Source organism: Octopus bimaculoides, chromosome Z (genome assembly GCF_046866305.1).
Source record: "Octopus bimaculoides isolate indiv1 chromosome Z, ASM4686630v1, whole genome shotgun sequence".
Taxonomy (NCBI): domain Eukaryota; kingdom Metazoa; phylum Mollusca; class Cephalopoda; order Octopoda; family Octopodidae; genus Octopus; species Octopus bimaculoides.
The window spans coordinates 17,806,453-17,827,051 of record NC_142944.1 but is presented as its reverse complement, the minus strand read 5'-3'; the positions used below and the strand labels follow the sequence as shown (position 1 = coordinate 17,827,051).

Below are 20,599 nucleotides of genomic sequence, written 5' to 3'. Positions count from 1 at the left end.
TTTTTTTGGATTTACTATACATATATATATATATATATAAATATTCTTTTATTCTTTTACTTGTTTCAATCATCTGGCTGCAACCATGCTGGAGCACCGCCTTCAAGGGTTTTAGTCGAACAAATTGACCCCAGAACTTATTTCTTGAATCTAGTTCTTATTCTGTCGCTCTCTTTTGCCAAACCGCTAAATTATGGGTGACGTAAATACATCAATACCTGTTGTCAAATGGTGATGAGGGCACAAACAGACATACACATACATGCACAGATATATGTATGATGGGCTTCTTTCAGTTTCCTTCTACCAAATCCATAGAAGACACTTGCCCAAGATGCCATACAGTAGTACTGAACCTAGAATTGAACCATGTGGTTGGGAAGCAAGTTTCTTACCACACAGCCACCTATACATGTATATTTTAAACAAGTTTTGTTGTGTAAGGCCAGAACAATGCAAAAAAAGTACAAAGTAAACTACAAAAAGAAAAAAAACTGTTTCAATTTTACCTTGTATTTCTGTATTTTGGGGTTATGACCTCTTCTTCAGGACATTTGATATATGTGTATGTATGTATGTATGTGTGTGTGTTTACAGATATTAATACCATTTGATTTTATTTCTTCTCATTTATTTTTAGGTATGAGAATGGCTTTGGCTGATTCTGGTGATTTCATTGAAGACGCCAATTTTGTTGAGAAAATTGCCGATAGTGGTTTGTTGAGGCTCCATTCCTACTTAGAATGGGTCAAAGAAATGGTTCCTCTCCTAAACAGCATGAGAAATGGTCCTTATAATTTTAATGATAAAGTTTTCATAAAGTAAGATTTAATTTATTCTTACCACTCATTATTAGTTTAGGCATTTAAGTTCTTGTTTATTTTATTTCTGGTGGTGTAGCCATAATGCTGCCGCCGCCGCCGCCGCCGCCGCCGCCTCCTCCTCCTCCTCCTCCTCCACCTCCTCCTCCTCCACCACCCTCCTCCTCCTTCTCCCACTCCTTGTCCACCTATCCCCCATCTCAACCCCTCACCTCCATCACCCCTCTCCATCTCCACCCCACCCCTCTCCATCTCCACCACTCTCCATCTCCTCCACCACTCCTCTCCCTTCCCCACCACCCTCCTCCTCCTCATCATCATGGGGTGAAGTGGTGAGAAAAAGATCTCCAGACTTTGGGCCACATAGAGAGGATGACTTCTGGTAGTTTGCAGTGCTTGAGATGACATGTCAAGCTAAGTAAAAACGTGGTTGTCCTTGCAAACAAATATATACCCTACATCACTTTTCAGCTGAGCGATCCTAATCTTGTGGGCCCATGGGTGCTGGTGCAATGCAAAAAGAATGTGTGCCAGTGCCAATAAAACATCCATTCAAGTGCTGCGTAAAAGCACACAGTACACCCTGTAATGTGGTTAGTGTTATGAAGGGCATCCAGCTGTTTTTTTGAAGCCAGATGCTCTTCCTGATGCCAATCCTCACCTGTTTCCATTGTGAGGTAAATGCTAATTCAGGAAAGGGCCTGTCTTAATTGGGGTGTGTTTTATATGCCTGTGCACCTTTATAAGCAAACCTATATAAGTGAGTCTTATAAAGATAAGTTCCAAATTTGGGTTACTCACAAGCACTGGTTCAAGAAAGAGGCCTGTCTAACATGTGGTGTGTCTTGTAAATTTGTGTGCCTTTATAAGTCATCAAATACAGTAAATTTTCAAAAGTTTGACAATGAAGAACCTTTTATTCTTTTAAATTATAAAAAAATGAATTTTTGTTTTTCTTTTCTTTAGTGAAATGAATAAGAAACTCCAAGAAACAGAGAGCAGCTTTGAAAAGATGTTATATAAAGAAGCATTGAAAACAGGATTTTATGAATATCAGGTTTAATTAAAAGTTTCAGTTTTAATTTTAATACTCTATGTATTGTTTTGAAATCCATTATTCCAAACTAGAATATGTAGGTTGTTTTTTTTTCTTCTGTAAATTAAAACATTTGTGTATCTTTTAGTACATATGTGGCTGTTGCCAGTACCTCCTGATTGGCCTTCGTGCTGGTGGCACGTAAAAGCACCCACTACACTCTCTGAGTTAGGAAGGGCATCCAGCTGTAGAAACTCTGCCAAATCAGATTGGAGCCTGGTGTAGCCATTTGGTTTCACCAGTCCTCAGTCAAATCGTCCAACCCATGCCTGCTTGAAAAGCAGACGTTTAACGATGACGCCACCATCGATACTGTACAGCTGGAGATGCTTATTGCAATTAACAACTTGAGTATGAAATAGAATTTAACTCTATTCTCATCCAGACTGACTGACCCAGCCATTATTATGCTATCTCTTCTGTCTCTTGAACCACTACAATGGCTTCTTAGATTCCATAGTCAAGCAATTTAATTTCTCGGATGTTGTTTATAAAAACTAAACCAAAAAAAAAAAAAAATGGAAATGACGGTCCACTGCCTTAGTGTAGTAGTAATATCATAAACTATTACAAGAGCTGTAGAGATATCATGGAAAGGAGCAGATTTGAAAGTGCCAAACTAATGGACCTTGATAGTATTTCAGAGATTTTTTAGCAAAGTTAGTTCTGGATTAGAGAGAACTTGAATAAGAAGCATCTTGGTTTAGTGTCAGATCATGGAATCACAGACATCATATTTCTAATGAGGCAAATTCAAACATTTTTTTGATTTAATAACAAATCGTTCTACTTTACATTTACTGGAGCACCGCCTTTTATAGTCGAGCAAATCAACCCCAGGGCTTATTCTTTGTAAGCCTAGTACTTATTCTATCGGTCTCTTTTGCCGAACCACCAAGTTACGGGGACGCAAACACACCAGCATCGATTTTCAAGCGATGCTGGGGGGACAAACAGACACCCACACATACATACATATATATATATGGCTTCTTCCAATTTCTGTCTTCCAAATTCACTCATAAGGCTTTGGTCGGCCCGAGGCTATAGTAGAAGACACTTACTCAAGGTGCCACGCAGTGGGACTGAACCCAGGACCATGTGGTTGGTAAGCAAGCTACTTACCACACAGCCACTCCTGCGCCTATTTGTTGATGTGGAGTAAACCTTCGACATTCCTAACCCAGAAACTTGTCCAAAGACATAGAACGTTGACATGTCACATACTGAACTATCAGTAAGGCTTTGAAATCCTAGAGCCATCTGGGAAATGCCTTGTTAATATACATATTGGTTTCAAATTTTGGCACAAGGTCAACAGTTGTGGGGGGAAAAAGTGAAAATCAATTACATCAACCCCAGAACTCAACTGTTATTTATTTTATCAACTCTGAAAGGATGAAAGACAAAGGTGACCTTGGCAGTATTTGAACTCTGAACATAAAGATAGATGAAGTGTTGCAAAGCATTTTACCAGGAGTGCTAATGATTTTGTCAGCCTGCCGCCTTAAACTGTTAATGTGTATTATATTGTATGGTACAATCTTAATCGATCACTACTGCGTGAAATGATTGTATCCTCTCATTAGCTCTGACAAAGACTAGTAAGAGCAACAATTCAATTAAAATGGATTGACAATAATCCTCATCATCATTTAACATCTGCTTTCCATGGGTTAGACAGTTAGACTGGGACTAGTAAGCTGGAGAGCTGTACTAAGTTCCAGTCTGTTTTCGGTTGGTTTCTATCACTGGATGTCCTTCCTAATGCCAACCACTCCAAGAATGTAAGGCTTGCATTTTATGTGCCACCGGCATGGGTGCTTTTGTGTGTCAGTTACGTGTCACTGGCATCAGCCATAACTATTATTTCACTTGGCTTGACAAGGCTTCTCAAGCACTGTTTATTGGCAAAGGCCTTGGCCACTTGTCATCGTCTCCAGTTGATGTTCATGGCATAAAAATATTTTGTTTCTCACAGGTGGAAGTTACATGAGTTGTAAGATAGACTAAAAGAGATGCTTAGGACATTTGGTTTGAGAGGTTTGGGAAATCAATTTGAGAGAATATCATTAAGACTCCTAAATGAGATGAAACCTGATATTTTCCTTGTTTCAATGTGAGTTCAAGGCTTGCAATAGTGTGAAACTCCACTGAAGTGTGGACTCTACCAGCAGGTGTTAAACTGGGTGATAGATTAAACTTATTATTCGAGTGTTGTATAGTGAAACTGTACACTCCTCCCAGTAAAAAGTGGTAGTAGCCAGCCATTATAAATAGGCCAGTAGCCAGTCAACAGGAAGAAGGTGAGAAGGTCAAGAGTATGTGTAGACTGTGTTGATAGTCGTGTCTGTGCTGATATAGTAATTCTACTGTGATACTGAGTGGGTGTTATAACAATCCAAGCTTTTGAGGATAATAACACTGTATGACTGGGGGTCATACAGTGCCAGATAACTTTGAAAGATAACAACCATCATCAAAAAACAGATACAACAGTGGCAAAAGACCACTTTACAAAATCAAGATAAAAAAAATAAAAAAATTAGTCTTCCTAATGGATTCCACATAGTTTCCGTCTGCCAAATTTCACTGAGAAAAGATTGGGCCAGTCTGAAGGTTGAGTAGAGGAGAATCTTGTTTAAAATGCTGTACTGAAAGCATGTAGTTGTGAAGTTGATCTCTCAACCATGTAGCCATGCCAGATTTAAGATTTATGTGAAATGCTATATTGTTGATCAATCCAAACCATAGCAACATGATAAAAAGGGCCATTATAGTGTTGGCGGCGGTGGCGGCAGCAGTAGTGATGATGATTATGATGTTGATGATTTTATGCCTCTATACAAGGTGTTTAGGTGTCCAATAATTACCTTTATAATTTGAAATATTCAGAAAACACACACACACACACACACACACACAAAAAAAAAAGCAAGGATAACTCTGCAGGTTGCGTGCGACCAATGGAATCCATGTGGAAGTGTTCTGATGTTTCTAATAAAACTATTTGTTTGCTTATATTTTCCAATAAACTCTGCTGAATTTTAGTCTTTACTCTTTTACTTGTTTCAGTCATTTGACTGCGGCCATGCTGGAGCAGTGCCTTTAGTCGAGCAAATTGACCGCAGGACTTATTCTTTGTAAGCCTAGTACTTATTCTATCGGTCTCTTTTGCCAAACCGCGAAGTGACGGGGGACATAAACGCACCAGCATCGGTTGTCAAGCGATGCTGGGGGGGGGGGGGGAACAAACATATACACGCACACATACATATATATACATACATATATGCGATGGGCCTCTTTCAATTTCCGTCTACCAAATCCACTCACAAGGCTTTGGTCGGCCCAAGTCTATAGTAGAAGACACTTGCCCAAGGTGCCCTGAACCCGGAACCATGTGGTTGGGAAGCAGGGTACTTACCACACAGCCACTCCTGTGCCTTATTTTTTTTTTCTTTTTTGTTTTCTGAATATTTTTTTCAAATTGTAATGGTAATTTATGGTAATTATGAACATTTTGTTTTCATTAATGCTTTTGTAATTAATTATATGTTTGTTGTTGTCATTGTAGGCATTAAGAGACAACTACCGTGAAATGGCAATGGATGGTATACATCAAAGTCTTGTAAAACGGTTCATCGAAACTCAAACTTTAATCTTATCTCCAATTTGCCCTCATCTTTGTGACCACATTTGGCAAATTCTGGGTCATGTGAGTATTAATAATTCTTCATGTGTTTATGTAAAAGTGTGTGTGAACAATAATTGGAATTATCAAGTAATAATAATAAGAAAAATCCTTTCTATTAAAGGCACAAGGCCTGAAATTTTGGGGAAGGGACAAGTTGATTACATCAACCCCAGTATTTCACTGCCATATTCTCAATCACAGCCATGATGGCAGTAGTCAGTCTCCAACAGAGTTCCATATTTGCTAGCTTGTTGATGCCAATCTTCTCTGCTTTTTGCTGGTTAGGGTCTCTCCGAGGCAGAGTAATCCTGAGTCTGATTTGATTCCTCATGAGGTAGTGGTCAGTTGAGCATTCTGCAACCCAGTCTTCTGGGTAATGATGTTGTCCAGTAGATGATAATGGCCAGACTGTGGATGTTTCCATGTGAAATAGTTCTTGTATGTGTGTGTGTATATGGTAGATACTTAAATATGTTGCAATTTTTGGACAGTAAGGCAACGACTACTAGTTTTGAATCTATACAAGGGTTTGGACTCTCTTAAGGCTTTGAGGTCAGTTCATGATATGAACTTTCAAAATCAACTGGAAGTTGTTGCTTTCAAATCCAGAATTGTTATATTTTTATGTACCTATAACAAATTTGTGGAGGTGCGTGGCTTAGTGGTTAAGGTATCAGCATCATGATTGTAAGATTGTGGTTTCGATTCCTGGACCGGGCGGCGCGTTGTGTTCTTGGGCAAAACACTTCATTTCACGTTGCTCCAGTCCACTCAGCTGGCAAAAATGAGTGACGCTGTGATAGACTGGCGTCCCGTCCAGCTGGGGAACACATACGCCATTGAAACCAGGAAACCTGGCTAGGCTTTAAAAGGGCGCATTTATTTATCTTTTTTTATTATAACAAATTTACCTCTATACTCCTGTGTAAAGGAGTACTCAAAATCACTAAATACGTTTCCTTCTCTTTTTTACAGGATTTTATATTTTTAAGAAACCATTGTTTGGAACTAATTTCATTATTATTATTATTATTATTATTATTTATTTTTCTTCATTCTCAGACTACAAGTATCATGAATGCTAGCTGGCCAACTTCAGATGTTGTCGATGAGTCTCTGTCCCTCTCTGCAGAATATCTAATTGAAGCTGTTCACAGTTTCCGTCTGAGGAAGAAAGGAATATTGCTAAACAAATATACAGTAAGTTCACATCTTTGTTATTTCCTAAAGCTATTAATTCCTGGGGTTAAATAATAGTAACAGTCGTCCTAACCAGGACTGCCACATTATTTATGTTGGCAAATAATCTTCACTCTAGAGTACTGTTACTGAATGTCTCTCATTCAGAGATTTAGAAATAGTAATTTCTGCATAAATGTTTGTTGGATTTCATGAAATCCAATGAACATTTATGCAGATATAACAGTTTAAAGGATAAACCTATTATAATGGATAATACTAAGTGGACTTTTCCTTTTTCTCTCTCTCTTTTTTTTTTTCTCTCTCTTTTTCTTTGTGATGTAATCTTGGGACTGAAAATGTTTGTGGCTGATGATAGCTTTAAACCATCCTTTATATCAACAATATATACTGATGTAATGACAGATTGTGTATAAAGCTTGAAACATGTGTACCACGCTATCCTTTGTGTTCTGTTTTCAATTTACGTTTAATATATTCTTTCACCTCTGCCACTATCTGGCATATAAAGGTGCTTACACTTATCAAGTATTACCTCTCTCTCTCTATATATATATATATATTTATATATATATATATATAATATATACACGACGAGCTTCTTTCAGTTTCTGTCTACCAAATCCATTCACAAGGCTTTGGTCAGCCCAAGGCTATAGTAGAAGAAACTTTCCCAAGGTGCCATGTGGTTGGTAAGCAAGCTACTTACCACACAACCACTCATATTTTTTTTTAAGCCAAAGCATTGCAAATCATTGTGAAAATAATACAGACCCTTTAAGCCAAGTGAAATCGTAGTCGTTGCTGATGCAGGTGTCACCTAACTGGCAGCCATGCTGGTGGCATGTAAAAAGCGCCTGTTTTACTCTTGGAGTGGTTGGCATTAGGAAGAGCATCCAGCCATAGAAACTACATCAAATCAGACTGGAACTTGGTGTAACTCTCTAACTTATCAGTTTTAGTCAAACCATCTAACTCATGCCAGCATGGAAAGCAGATGCTAAGTGATGATGATGACGATGATCAATGGATAGTACTATTACCTGGTATTTCAATATTTCAGGCATGGGACCCCTTCTTCAGGAAATTTTTGGATAAAAATTGTTATTCACCGATTTTTCAGTCCTTTAGCATTTAAACTGACCATATCTGGCCCAAATATTGCTCCCACACTACAGGACAGCGAAATCAGTGAATAACAAGGGGACCTACCAAACTGTTCCTACCATACTTATTTTAATAAATTTAACCTAGTACATGCAATAGAAACATGATTAAATTAAAATAGCCATCTATGTATCATACTCAATGTAAATTTACCATTGATAAGCTGATTACTGCAGTATTCATCCAGAGATAACATCTCTTATAGACATGGTGTGTTTTTAAACACATTATATATTAGAGAGTGAAGGCACATGGCTTAGTGGTTTGGGTATTTGGCTCAAGATCATAAGGTCATGTGTTCAATACCAGGCAGTGCATTGTGTCCTTGAGCAAGATGCTTTATTTCATGTTGCTCCAATCCACTCAGCTAGCAAAAATGAGTAGTACCTGTATTTCAAAAGGGCCAGCCTTGTCACATTCTATGCCATGCTGAATCTCCCTGAGAAGCATATTAAGGGTACACATGTTTGTGGAATGCACGTTAATTTCACAAGGAGGCTGTTTGGTCAACCAGATCAACTGGAATTCTTGTCGTAACCAATGAAGTTCTAGTTATTGTTGTTATATGTGAAAGTCCATGGCTCAGTGGCTAGAGTGTTTAGCTCACAATCATGAAGTAATGAGTTCAGTTCCTGGACTGGGCTGCATGTTGTGTTCTTGAGCAAGACACTTTATTTCACGTTATTCCAGTTCACTCAGCTGTAGAAATGAGATGTGATGTCACTGGTGCCAAGCTGTATCAGCCTTTACCTTTTTCTTGGATAACATCGGAGACGTGGAAAGGAGAATCTGGTATGCATGGGTGACTGCTGGTCTTCCATAAACAACCTTGTCTGGATTTGTGCCTCGGAGGGGAACTTTCTAGTTGCAATCCCATGGTCAGTCATGACCGAAGGGGGTCTTTACCCATTACTCTATGTGTATATAATGGCATGGAGAGGGGAGGCTGGTATGCATGGGCGACTGCTGGTATGCCTAGATGGCTGTTGGTCTTCCATAAACAACCTTGCCCAGACTTGTGCCTTGGAGGGGAACTTTCTAGGTGCAATCCCATGGTTATTCATGACCAAAGGAGGTCTTTACCCTATGTACATATAATGACATGGAGAGGGGAGGCTTGTGTGTATGGGCAACTGCTGGTCTTCCATAAACGAACTTGCCCAGACTTGTGCCTCAGAGGGGAACTTTCTAGGTGCAACCCCATGGTCCATTCATGACCAGAGGTGAGGGTCTTTACCCTTTTACCTTATTCTTATATATTGAAGGGATATGAAAATCATCCCAGCAGTGGTTAGAGAGAATGCTAGATGCATTTCAGCCCCTACATTATATACAGTTGTGGCTAAAAGTTTGGAACATTTTTATAAAATTAAAATTGTTATGTCTTGGTACAATACGATTCAAATATATATTCAGGTATTTAATATAAAAAATTCTAATTTTCAGACCTGTGTTGCAAACTTTCGGCCTATTAATATATTGTAAATTAAATATAACTTGGCATTTAATTTAAAAATTCTAATGTTCAGAACTATATTCCAAACTTTTGGTCACGACTGTGTACGGTACATAGATGGCTACGATAAATTTTAATTTTTATTCGATGAAATTCTAATTATGTTCATGTAAATTTTAAAAAATTCTAAATTTTAAATGTACATTTGTATTTTAGAAAGACATGGTAATCAATGCTGGAAATATATATATTGCTAAGAACTATGCAATGTGGCAAAATACGGTGCTGCAGACTTTGAAGCAGCTCTATGAGGTCTGTAAAAATTTCCTTTATTTCTTTTTTCATTTTAATTCTGTAAAGTGCAGGTATGACTGAGTAATTAAGAAGCTTGCTTCCCAATTTTGTAGTCTTGGGTTCAATCCCACTGCATGGCATCTTGGACTGGTGTCTTCTTACTATAGCACCAGGCTGACCAAAGATTTGGGAGCGGGTTTGGTAGATGAAAATTGGGGAAGCTCATTGTGTGTGTGTGTGTGTGTTTGTCCCCCTACCATCACTTGACAACTGATGTTGGTGTGTTTATGTCCCTGTAACATAGCGGTTTGGCAAAAGAGGCCAATAGAATAAGTACTACGCTTACAATGAATAAGTCCTGGGGTCGATTTGTTAGACTAAAGGTGGTGCTCCAGTATGGCTGCAGTCAAATGACTTAAACAAATAAAAGAAAAGAAAGTAAAATTTATATATATATATATAAATTTTAATTCAAAACTTATGAAAACAAAACGTTTGTACTACAGAGCCAGAGGTAGTTTTAGCTCGGTTGGTATCAAAAGGGTTAAATGATGACGAGAAGGTGAAGTTTAATTTCTGTCTGTACCTAAAACTATGAAGATATGAGGTGCATTCTAGAAGTTTTGAAACTTTTTCAGCAAAGTTATTTATTAATTTCAAAGAATTACAAAAGTCTAATATCCTTCAAAGTAGGATCGTCTGACTTCAATGCACTTGTTGTAGTGCTCTAGCCACTTCGTGAAGGCCTCATGGAAGTCTTCTAAAGTGTAAGTGTCCACAACCCTTATCACAGCCTCCTTCAACTTGAAAACTACTGTCCCTGAGCTTCTTTAGATTGTGGAACAAACAAGAGTCACAGGGAGCAAAAATCTGGACTGTAGGGAGGGTGGGGGATAGTTCTGATGCTCATCTTTGTTCAAAGTTGTTGGTTACCAGGATGTTTGACACCAAGCACCCTGGGAACAAACTTTGCACAAATTTAGCTCATGTTCAGATCTTCATGAATAATTCTGTGTACAGTTACCACACCAACTCCAAAGTGTATGCTTATTGCCTTTATAGACACACGACGGTCTTCATCCAGAAAATTGCATATTTTCTCAACCAGCTCTGATGTTCTGCTGACTCTCTCCCTCCCATATCTCTCATCATCTTCCACCTCCTCTCTACCATCCTTGAACCCCCTGTGCCAGTGAAAAAAAGTTAATCCATAAGGAGATTGCTGTATTTCATAGGTTTCTGTAGCATTTGTGCCCAGTTTAACTCACTTTCAAATACCTTGGTGCGTGGACACAAAGTACTGAAAAACATGTTGTAGCAAGGAAAGCTCTTTCCTAGAGTGTATGCCATAAATTGATAAAGGTATGGAGTTCAAAGTTAGCCAGGAAATTGGAAGTGAGGTTGTTTCTGGCAACAGTGGAGTCTGTTCTTCTATATGAGGCTGAAACATGGATGCTCACTAAAGCATTGAAGAAGCAGTTGGATGGTTGTTATACAAGGACGCTTGGAATGGCACTGAATGTCTCCTGGACGAGTCATGCAACAAATGCTGACTTATACCAGGGACTACCAAAAGTAACATTGAAGATACAGCATAGAAGGATGAGGCTAGCTGGACACTGCATCAGACACACAGATGAAATTGCTAACAAGCTCTGGCAATCAACAGAAGGAAGACGGCCTATATCGACAACTTGCTGGAGGATACTGGTATGGAAGGGGTACAGGAGCTGAGGACCATTATGGAAGATCGAGATGAATGGGGTAAACGTGTAGAAACAGTCTTGGGGTGTCCTGAGGGATGATCTAGATAGAGATAGATAGAGATGGATTAACTCATAACATTATTGCATAGCAAGCTTCCAATTGTCCTGACTGTATTCTGCAATATAGACAGTTGTGACAGTCAGTATTTAGTAGAGTGTGCTCAAAGTGTTATTATAGCTGTCTCCCTCAGTTTGGAATAACATGTTGGCAGGTCAGCTTATTTGATGTGTAGTAATGAAACACTAAAATTAAAATAATCTAGGATAGTTATCACTGCCTCTCCTAAGAAAGTTCCAAAACTTCTGAAATGCACTTTGTAACTTATGGACCAAAATGGTCTCAGAAGGCCTCTTCCTGCAGAATCAACGTATAAAAATAAATAAATAAAAACTGGCCTAAGCTTTAGTAGTATAATCGGTCAGGTTTTTGGTTCTTTTGACAAGGGCACGTAACTCTACACATCAGTTTGCTTGTTAACACCTTTTTTTCACTTGAGTATTTTGCAGAAAAATCGTTTTTTATTATAAAATGTATTAATTCCAACAGTTGACAAATATGTAAATATTTTTGCCCTTATTTTTTTTTTTCTCTTTTAAAAAAATGGAGCCAATGGTCTGTGAACTGAGCCTGTAACCTGGTTTCAATTTTCACTTGCAATTGAGCTATTTTATTACATTAGTGTCACTTGGAAAAAAACATAGATGTTGTGAAAAGCACAATTGTTTAATTTAAGGTATGTAGGAAATGGTCTTTTGTCATAAATAGGTCACAGATGATAGATTGTAAAGAGACATTTGCTAAAATGGTAGGATCAAACAAATAGTTGAGGCTGTCTCTGGTATCTTGGGCAACATTATTTAATATACTTTTCTGTTTCTTTTTTAAGATAATAGTGTGTTATTTAAGGTAGATTTAGCTGCTATTTCTAGCAGTTTCAGCAGTCACATAGAAGCTCCTTTCTTGGCAGTAGTTTGTAGTGTTGACAGAGAGAGAGAGAGAGAGAGGTTAGGGCTCTGTGAATTTAGAATAAAAAAAAATTATGAATTTTTAAAATCTTGAATGAATTTTCTGTTACCAGTGGCTTTTTGTGAAGTAAAATATGATATTGTTATATTTATGGATGGTCATATTTTTGCCAATTAACCACATGCACTTTATATTTGGTCTTCCCTTCAGCTTTGTTATTATTATTATTATTATTATTATTATTATTAATTTAGTATCCGTTGTTTGAAATCTTTCGTCATACATCCTGTGACCTCTTCAGCAACACTCCATCTCATGTGTTTCCTCCTGTTCTGTCAAGTGTACGTGGGTTGGAGAGTTGTGGAAGAGGTCATTGATGTGTGATGACAGATTTCAGACAAAGGACACTAAAATGCCAGCATGGACAACGGATGTTAAATGATGATGATGATGAATAAAGCTGAAGTGAAGATCAAGTTTATAGTGCATGTGTTTGATTGGCAAAACGACCATCCCCAAATATAACAATATTTGTTTCAACAAATGATTTCACATCAGGAATCTTGCAAAACAAATGTATAAACATCATCATCATTATCATCATCATCATCATCATTTAACGTCCGCTTTCCATGCTGGCATGGGTTGGACAATTTGACTGAGGACTGGTGAGCCAGATGGCTACACCAGGCTCCAATCTGATCTGTCAGAGTTTCTACAGCTGGATGCCCTTCCTAACACCAACCACTCTGAGAGTGCAGTGGGAGCTTTTTACATGCCACCGGCACAGGAGCCAATCAGGCGGGCCTGGCATTGACAACCTTAAAAGACAAAACAAATGATAGTCATTTTAAAAATTGGTTGACTCAAGAAGACATTTACTAAGACTTCAAAATCCCAATTTTACATTGCCATCTTATAATTTTTTGTTTTGTTTTACTAATTCCATCACCCCCACTTCTTTGTGCCACTGAAAGTTTTGACGTTGGTTCCCATACGATAATTTGTTCTTTGTTTTGCAGGACAATAATAACCAGTTTCCTGAAAATAAAATAGTTGCTCAAGAAGTGGGTAAAAACAAGGAATTGAAGCCATTTTCAAAGAAAGTGATGCCTTTTGTGCAAGTTATTAAGGTATTTGGTTCTAATTCTGTACAAATTTTGAAATTTTGCTATTTCCTCTCTTTGGAATGCCTTTCCTGTCATTTTGTCTTTTCAAACTTTCTTTCCTATTTTTTAAAAATTTGCTTGTTTTGTTGTACTTTTTTTAATTCTTTTTTGTTTATCTAATCTTTTTACCGTTTCTTCTCTCTCTCTCTTTATTTTATTTTATTTATTATTTTTTTTTGGAATATTTTAATTTTGGATTTCATCCTCTAACTGGAAACACTGCTGGAATTGACTTTGCCTTTCTAGGAATGGTCATTGGGAGAATGGTTAATTAGGTTAACATTAATAATGTACTAAGGCGGCAAGCTGGTGGAAACATTAGCACGCCGGGTGAAATGCTTAGCGGTATTTCGTCTGTCTTTATGTTCTGAGTTCAAATTCTGCCGAGGTCGACTTTGCATTTCATCCTTTCGGAGTCGATAAATTAAGTACCAGTTGCATACTGGGGGTCAATCTGATCAACTTCCCCACCCACCCCAAAAATTTCAGGCCTTGTGCATAGAATAGAAAAGAACATTAATAATGTACCAGCTAGGATGAGTATGTTTAACTCTTTAGCATTCAAATTACTCTCAAATGTAATGCTTATTTATTCACATTGTTTTGAATTAATGATGTATTATCTCATAGCTTTGAGGTTTCAATAATAGGAGGGTTTAATTTTTGGAATAACATTGTAGGATAGGTGTGAGAAGAAAAATCTGGCCAGTTTTAACATAAAACAAGTAGAATATTTATGGCCAGATATGGCCAGTTTGAATGCCAAAGAATTAAACGGAGAGATTTTAAAATTTAGAATTTAAAATTGGTGGAACATCAAGCAAAAGGATTTACAGTGTTTTGTTTTGTCCTTCTGTGTTCTGAGCTGACTTTCTGTTCATGTTCAACTTTGCTATTATCTCTCTCTCTCTCTTCTCTGGGTTTGACAAAATATTTACTTAGCATTTACTTGAGTTGTTTCAATTATATATTTCCTTCCTTTTAACCCTTTCATTACCGTATATGTTTTGATATGCTCTGTGTTTCTTTCTGTTATTTTCAATCATCATCATCATCATCATCTAATGTCCGCTTTCCATGCTAGCATGGGTTGGACGATTTGACTGAGGACTGGTGAAACCAGATGGCTACACCAAGCTCCAATCTGATTTGGCAGAGTTTCTACAGCTGGATGCCCTTCCTAACGCCTAACAAAGAATTTAATGAAATAACTTAGTTATCATTAAGCTGGTGTTAGAAACATAAATTATGACTAAGGTTTGGTGGAAGATTTTAATTCAGAACTTATGAAAACAAGACATTTGTACTCAGAGTGAGAAGTGGTTTAAACTGGGTTTGTATCTAAAGGGTTAAGAATTGTTTCTCTATTACATATTTTAACCCTTTTGTTACCATATTTCTGTTGAGATGCTTTGTGTTTCTTTCAATTAATTTTAAATATAACAGAGAATTTAGTAAAATAACTTAGTTATCATTAAGCTAGTGTTAGGAACATAAATTGTGACTCAGCTTTGGTGGAAGATTTTTATTCAGAACTTATGAAAACAAGACATTTGTACTACAGAGCCAGAGCCAGTTTCAGCCGGGTTGGTACTGAATGGGTTAAATATGCATCTTTTCAATAAAATCCTTCTTATATTAGTTTAATGTTTGTATCATCAAACCAGGGTGGTCTCAGGTGGGTTGGTATCAAAGAGGTTAAGGTTGCAGGCTGGCCAAATCACTAGCAAGCTAGATAAAATGCTTAGTGAGCCTTATGTTCTGAGTTCAAATTATACCCAGTCTACTTTCGCTTTCATGCTTTCGGAGTTGATAAAAGTATCAACTAACACCTCTCCTTCAAAATTTTGAGGCCTTGTGCCTATAGTAGGAAGAATTATAGGCTTTGCTGAGCTTGACCTTTGGAGGTTGATAAATTAATTACCTGATAAACATTGGGGCTGATGTAAACGACCAGCTTCCTTTCGCTCAAAATTTCAGGCCATGTGCCAATAGTATAAAGAAAGAATTATAAAAAATGAATTACATTGTTTTATTCTGTTGTGTCTGGGGAGAGTCATTCTCTTTTAGTGCCTTATTATTTAACATACTCACTGGTAAAATTCCCACTCATTTACTTATTTATTTTTCTAAAATTTTAGAAAAATAAAAAAATAAATAAATAGGCGTAGGAGTGGCTGTGTGGTAAGTAGCTTGCTTACCAACCACATGGTTCCGGGTTCAGTCCCACTGCGTGGCACCTTGGCCAAGTGTCTTCTAGTCGGGCCGACCAAAGCCTTGTGAGTGGATTTGGTAGATGGAAACTGACAGAAGCCCATCAAATATATATATATATATATATATATATATATATATATATATATATGTAAGTGTGTGTATATGTTTGTGTGTCTGTGTTTTTCCCCCCAGCATCGCTTGACAACTGATGCTGGTGTGTTTATGTCCCTGTAACCTAGCCCTTCGGCAAAAGTGACCGATAGAATAAGTACTAGGCTTACAAAGAATAAATCCTGGGGTCAATTTGCTCGACTAATGGCAGTGCTTCAGCATGGCCACAGTCAAATGACTGAAACAAGTAAAAGAGAAAAGTAAATAAATTAATGAGTGGAAATTTTACCAGTGAGTGTGTTAAATTATAAGGCACTAAAAGAGAATGACTCTACCCTGACAACAAAATATGCTTCAACACATGAACTCACATAAAGAATCTTGCAAACCAAATCTAAAAACGAAATACATTGTTTTATTTTTGTTGTTTTCTCTTCTCACAGAAAAACTTTGAGCAACACGGGTTGAAAGCTCTCAATTTGACACTGCCATTTGACGAGAAACTGGTTCTGGAAATAAATGCATCCTACATTTTGAATACACTTCAGGTAAGTTGTTTTTCGTGCCAAACATGCTACCTTTAAAAGACAAACACACACACACACACACACACACACACACACACACACACACACACATACTTCAAACAATTATAAAGAATGTGGAGACTGGTACATCATCAAATATTTCTTTTAATTTTAGATTTGGTTATACAGCATAATTATAAACCAACTGTAAAATTGAAAGAAAGATTTGATGATGTACCAGACAGGATTTTAAATGACCCAAAACAATGTATATAAAAGCATTGTAATCTCCTATGTTCCAATAAATAGCAGATTCTACCAACATGGTCTCTTTCTCAGTTTCTGTGATTGCTCAGCATTGCTATATTTAAGGGGGAGCATTTCATTCTTTGAGTATCTGCTTTTTCTTTTATCTCTCATTTCAGTCATTAATCTGTGGCCATGCTGGGGCACCACCTTGAAGAGGTTTAGTCAAGCAAATTGACCCTAGCACTTATTTTTATCTAAGCCTGGTACTTATTCTATCAGTTTCATTTTGTCATACCACTAAGTTATGGGGGATGTAAACAACCGAAAACTGATTGTCAAGCAACGATGGGGGGACAAACACACACACACACACACAAACACACATACGACAGGCTTCTTTCAGTTTCTCTTTACCAAGTTCACTCACTAGGCTTTGGTGGGTCCACATAGAAAAAGACATATTTACTCAAGGTGCCATGCGGTGGGGTTGAACTCCCAACCATGTGGCTGAGCCACAGATTCCTTACCACAGATCCAAGGCCTGCACCTACATGCAAAGTAAATCCGTTAATGTTTTTCTTTCTTTCCTTTTAACCAGCTTAAAGAACTAAAGATTCGTTTTGCCCACGATTCAAATGATAAAAAGATAATCGAAACCTGCTGTCCTGGTAAACCAATCATTTCACTCTACACGAGGGTAAGTCTACTTCTTTTATTTGTAAATACAATGAAGAAATTTTGTTGGGTGTCACCAAGTCAGTTGATTGTTCATTGTCATCATCATCATCATCATCATTATCATTGTCATCGTCATTGTCTGCTTTCCATGCTGGCATGGGTTGAATGATATGACAGGAGCTTGCCAGCTCTAGAGCTGCCCCAGGCTCCAATTGTCTGTTCTGGCATGGTTTTTATGGTTGGATGCCCTTCCTAATGCCAACCATGTTACAGTCTGTGCTGGGTGCTTCTTACATACCACTGGTATGAATGCAATTTATGTGGCACCTGCATGAGTACAGTTTTTCACATGACACTGGCATCTGCAAGACAAAGATTTTTCAGGCTGGGAGAGGGAATTGGGGGTATGGCTATAAAGGACATACCCATATGTATATATGGATGGATGGCAGCAATTTTACTTACCTTACTCTTTTACTTGTTTCAGTCATTTGACTGTGGCCATGCTGGAGCACCGCCTTTAGTCGAGCAAATTGACCCCAGGACTTATTCTTTGTAAGCCTAGTACTTATTCTATCAGACTCTTTTACTGAACCACTAAGTTATGGGGATGTAAACACACCAGCATCGGTTGTCAAGCGATGTTGGGGGGACAAACACAGACACACAAACATATACGCAAACACACACACATACATATATATACATATATATGATGGGCTTCTTTCAGTTTCCGTCTACCAAATCCACTCACAAGGCTTTGGTCGGTCCGAGGCTATATTAAAAGACACTTGCCCAAGGTGCCACGCAGTGGAACTGAACCCGGAACCATGTGGTTCATAAGCAAGCTACTTACCACACAGCCACTCCTGCGCCTTAGTGGATTGAAAAGAAAAACCCTTGAAATTTCAATATACAAGATTGTAATATTTTTTTCATCATTGCACATGTGTGTGTGTGTGGGTGTTGAGCAATGCAATAATACATGAAATATAGTAGTAGTAGTAGTAGTAGTAGTGTACATGCTAATTTCATTTGTAATCATAGCATAACTATTTAGCATTTAAACTGGCCATATCTGGTCAAAATATTCTCCATTTTATGGTTACACCAACCAGATCTGGCCTCTCACGTCTGTCTTACAATGTCATTCTAAAAATAATCACATCATTGAAATCTCAAAGCTTTGAGATAACTCATGATTAATTCAAATCAATGTGAATAAATAAGCATTACATTTAAGAGAGTATTTGAATGCTAGAGAGTTAAAAAAAAAATTTCTTTTGCATTATTTTTACTAAAAGTTACATAGTTTATCAAGAATCAAATGTTAATAATCAAATGTATTTAGTATCTTAAATATCACACACAAAGTGCAAGTGAGACCACTGCGCTGGTATGGTCATGTGTTGCGTATGGATGAGGACAGCTGTGTAAAAAGGTGGTGATCTCTAAACTTGGAGGGAACCTGTAGAAGAGGTAGACCCAGGAAAACATGAGATGAGGTGGTGAAGCGTGATCTTTGAGCGTTGGTCCTCATAGAAGCAATGACAAGTGACCGAGACCTTTGGTGATATGTTGTGCTTGAGAAAACCTATCAAACCAAGTAAAACCATAGTCGTAGCTGATGCCAGTGTCACGTACAGGCACCTGTGCTGGTGACATGCAAAAAGCCCCCATTACACTCTTAGAGTGGTTGGTATTGGGAAGGGCATCCAGCTGTAGAAATCATGCCAAAATCAGATTTGAACCTTGTGCAGCTCTCCAGCTTAACAGGTTTCAGTCAAACTGTCTAACCCATGCCAGCATGGAAAGCAGATGCTAAATGATGATGATGATGATGATGACTGAAAAAATTTCCATGTGATTCAATCTCTGATGTAGGTGAAAAAAAAAAAAAAAAGGCAAAAATGTAGTCTTTTTCTTGCTTGGTTTATATTGTAATGACAATTATTTTTTACCTTTGTCAGTTATGTATACTAAAAGCTTTGCTCCATGTGTATGTATGTGTGTGTGTATGTGCATGTGTTTATAAAGACAACGGTTGTTTCTTTCATGTTACTTGTTCTTATTTATTTTGATTATACCATTTATTGTTCATATTCATTTGATGCAACTCACGTTAAAACCAATTTTCATGGTAACATACACACTGAAGGAGAACTGGAAAGGAGAGTATTATGTCAAAGATTTAACAATATCACATTGAATTTGTTATGTTTTCTATAGTTTCTGATATGTGTGATGAAGAAGTTTATTTCCCAACCGTATAGCTCTGGGTTCAGTCCCTGTAGTGATTTTGCTGGATTTGAACCTGTTAGGTGGAGCGTTGTATCACTCTCATAACAGGTGAATATGTTCATTTATTTGATATCAAGTGGACTCTTCCTTTGTTAAGTGTTTTAGCTTGTGCTAGATGTATGTATAAATTACTTGTTTTAAAAAGCATTAATTTTTCTTCTAGTATACTGCGACCCACAAGGAAGTGGCGCCATTTCTTTATCGCTTCAACAATAGCATATGCTTCTTTTTCAACAGCCAAATGATGCTTTTCGGAAAAAGTTGAACGTACACAAGAAAAGAGCAACTGGTTGGCCATCCTGGTTCAATGTAGTGGTGATAGCCACATTGGATGCGTCTATTTCGACTGAAAAAGGCAAATTATCGTCAATTTGCATCTTTAATAAATAAATAAATAAATGCTCCCTTTTAAAGCCTAGCCAGGCTCATGGGCTCGGTTTCCCGGTTTCAATGGCGTATGTATTCCCCAACTGGATGGAACACCAGTCTATCGCAGCGTAACTCATTTTTGCCAGCTGAGTGGACTGGAGCAACATGAAATGAAGTGTTTTGCTCAAGAACACAACGCGTTGCCCGATCCAGGAATCGAAACCATAATCTTACGATCATGATGCTGACACCCTAACCACTAAGCCATGTGCCTCCACAATTTGCATCTTTACAGCATTTAAAATCATGGATTTCAGGACTTTGATGGCATCAACCTCCTCTTTAGACAGTGGAAAAATAGAAGTGTTTGTTAGTGGATGTATTCAGTGTGAAAAGCACGGAACCCATTTCGAATAGTATGCAAATAATCCCAAAATACGTGAGAGAGATACTTTTTATTTTGTGGTAAAGGGATATCTTTCAGGGCAGAAAAGTGCGATGGGTCAGGTCGCAT

At 37.7% G+C, this 20,599-nt stretch overlaps 1 protein-coding gene across 2 annotated transcripts in view; it reads left to right on the top strand.

The window, feature by feature from the left end:
- LOC106875567 (leucine--tRNA ligase, cytoplasmic) overlaps positions 1–20,599 on the top strand; it is a 201,144-nt gene that overhangs the window by 85,946 nt on the left and 94,599 nt on the right. For both annotated transcript variants that reach the window (XM_089365507.1, XM_089365508.1), the window contains exons 22-29: positions 641–821; positions 1,788–1,878; positions 5,495–5,635; positions 6,677–6,814; positions 9,654–9,749; positions 13,487–13,597; positions 16,405–16,509; positions 17,336–17,434. In XM_089365507.1, the coding sequence (XP_089221633.1) occupies positions 641–821; positions 1,788–1,878; positions 5,495–5,635; positions 6,677–6,814; positions 9,654–9,749; positions 13,487–13,597; positions 16,405–16,509; positions 17,336–17,434 (962 nt within the window). The remainder of the gene's footprint in view (positions 1–640; positions 822–1,787; positions 1,879–5,494; positions 5,636–6,676; positions 6,815–9,653; positions 9,750–13,486; positions 13,598–16,404; positions 16,510–17,335; positions 17,435–20,599) is intronic.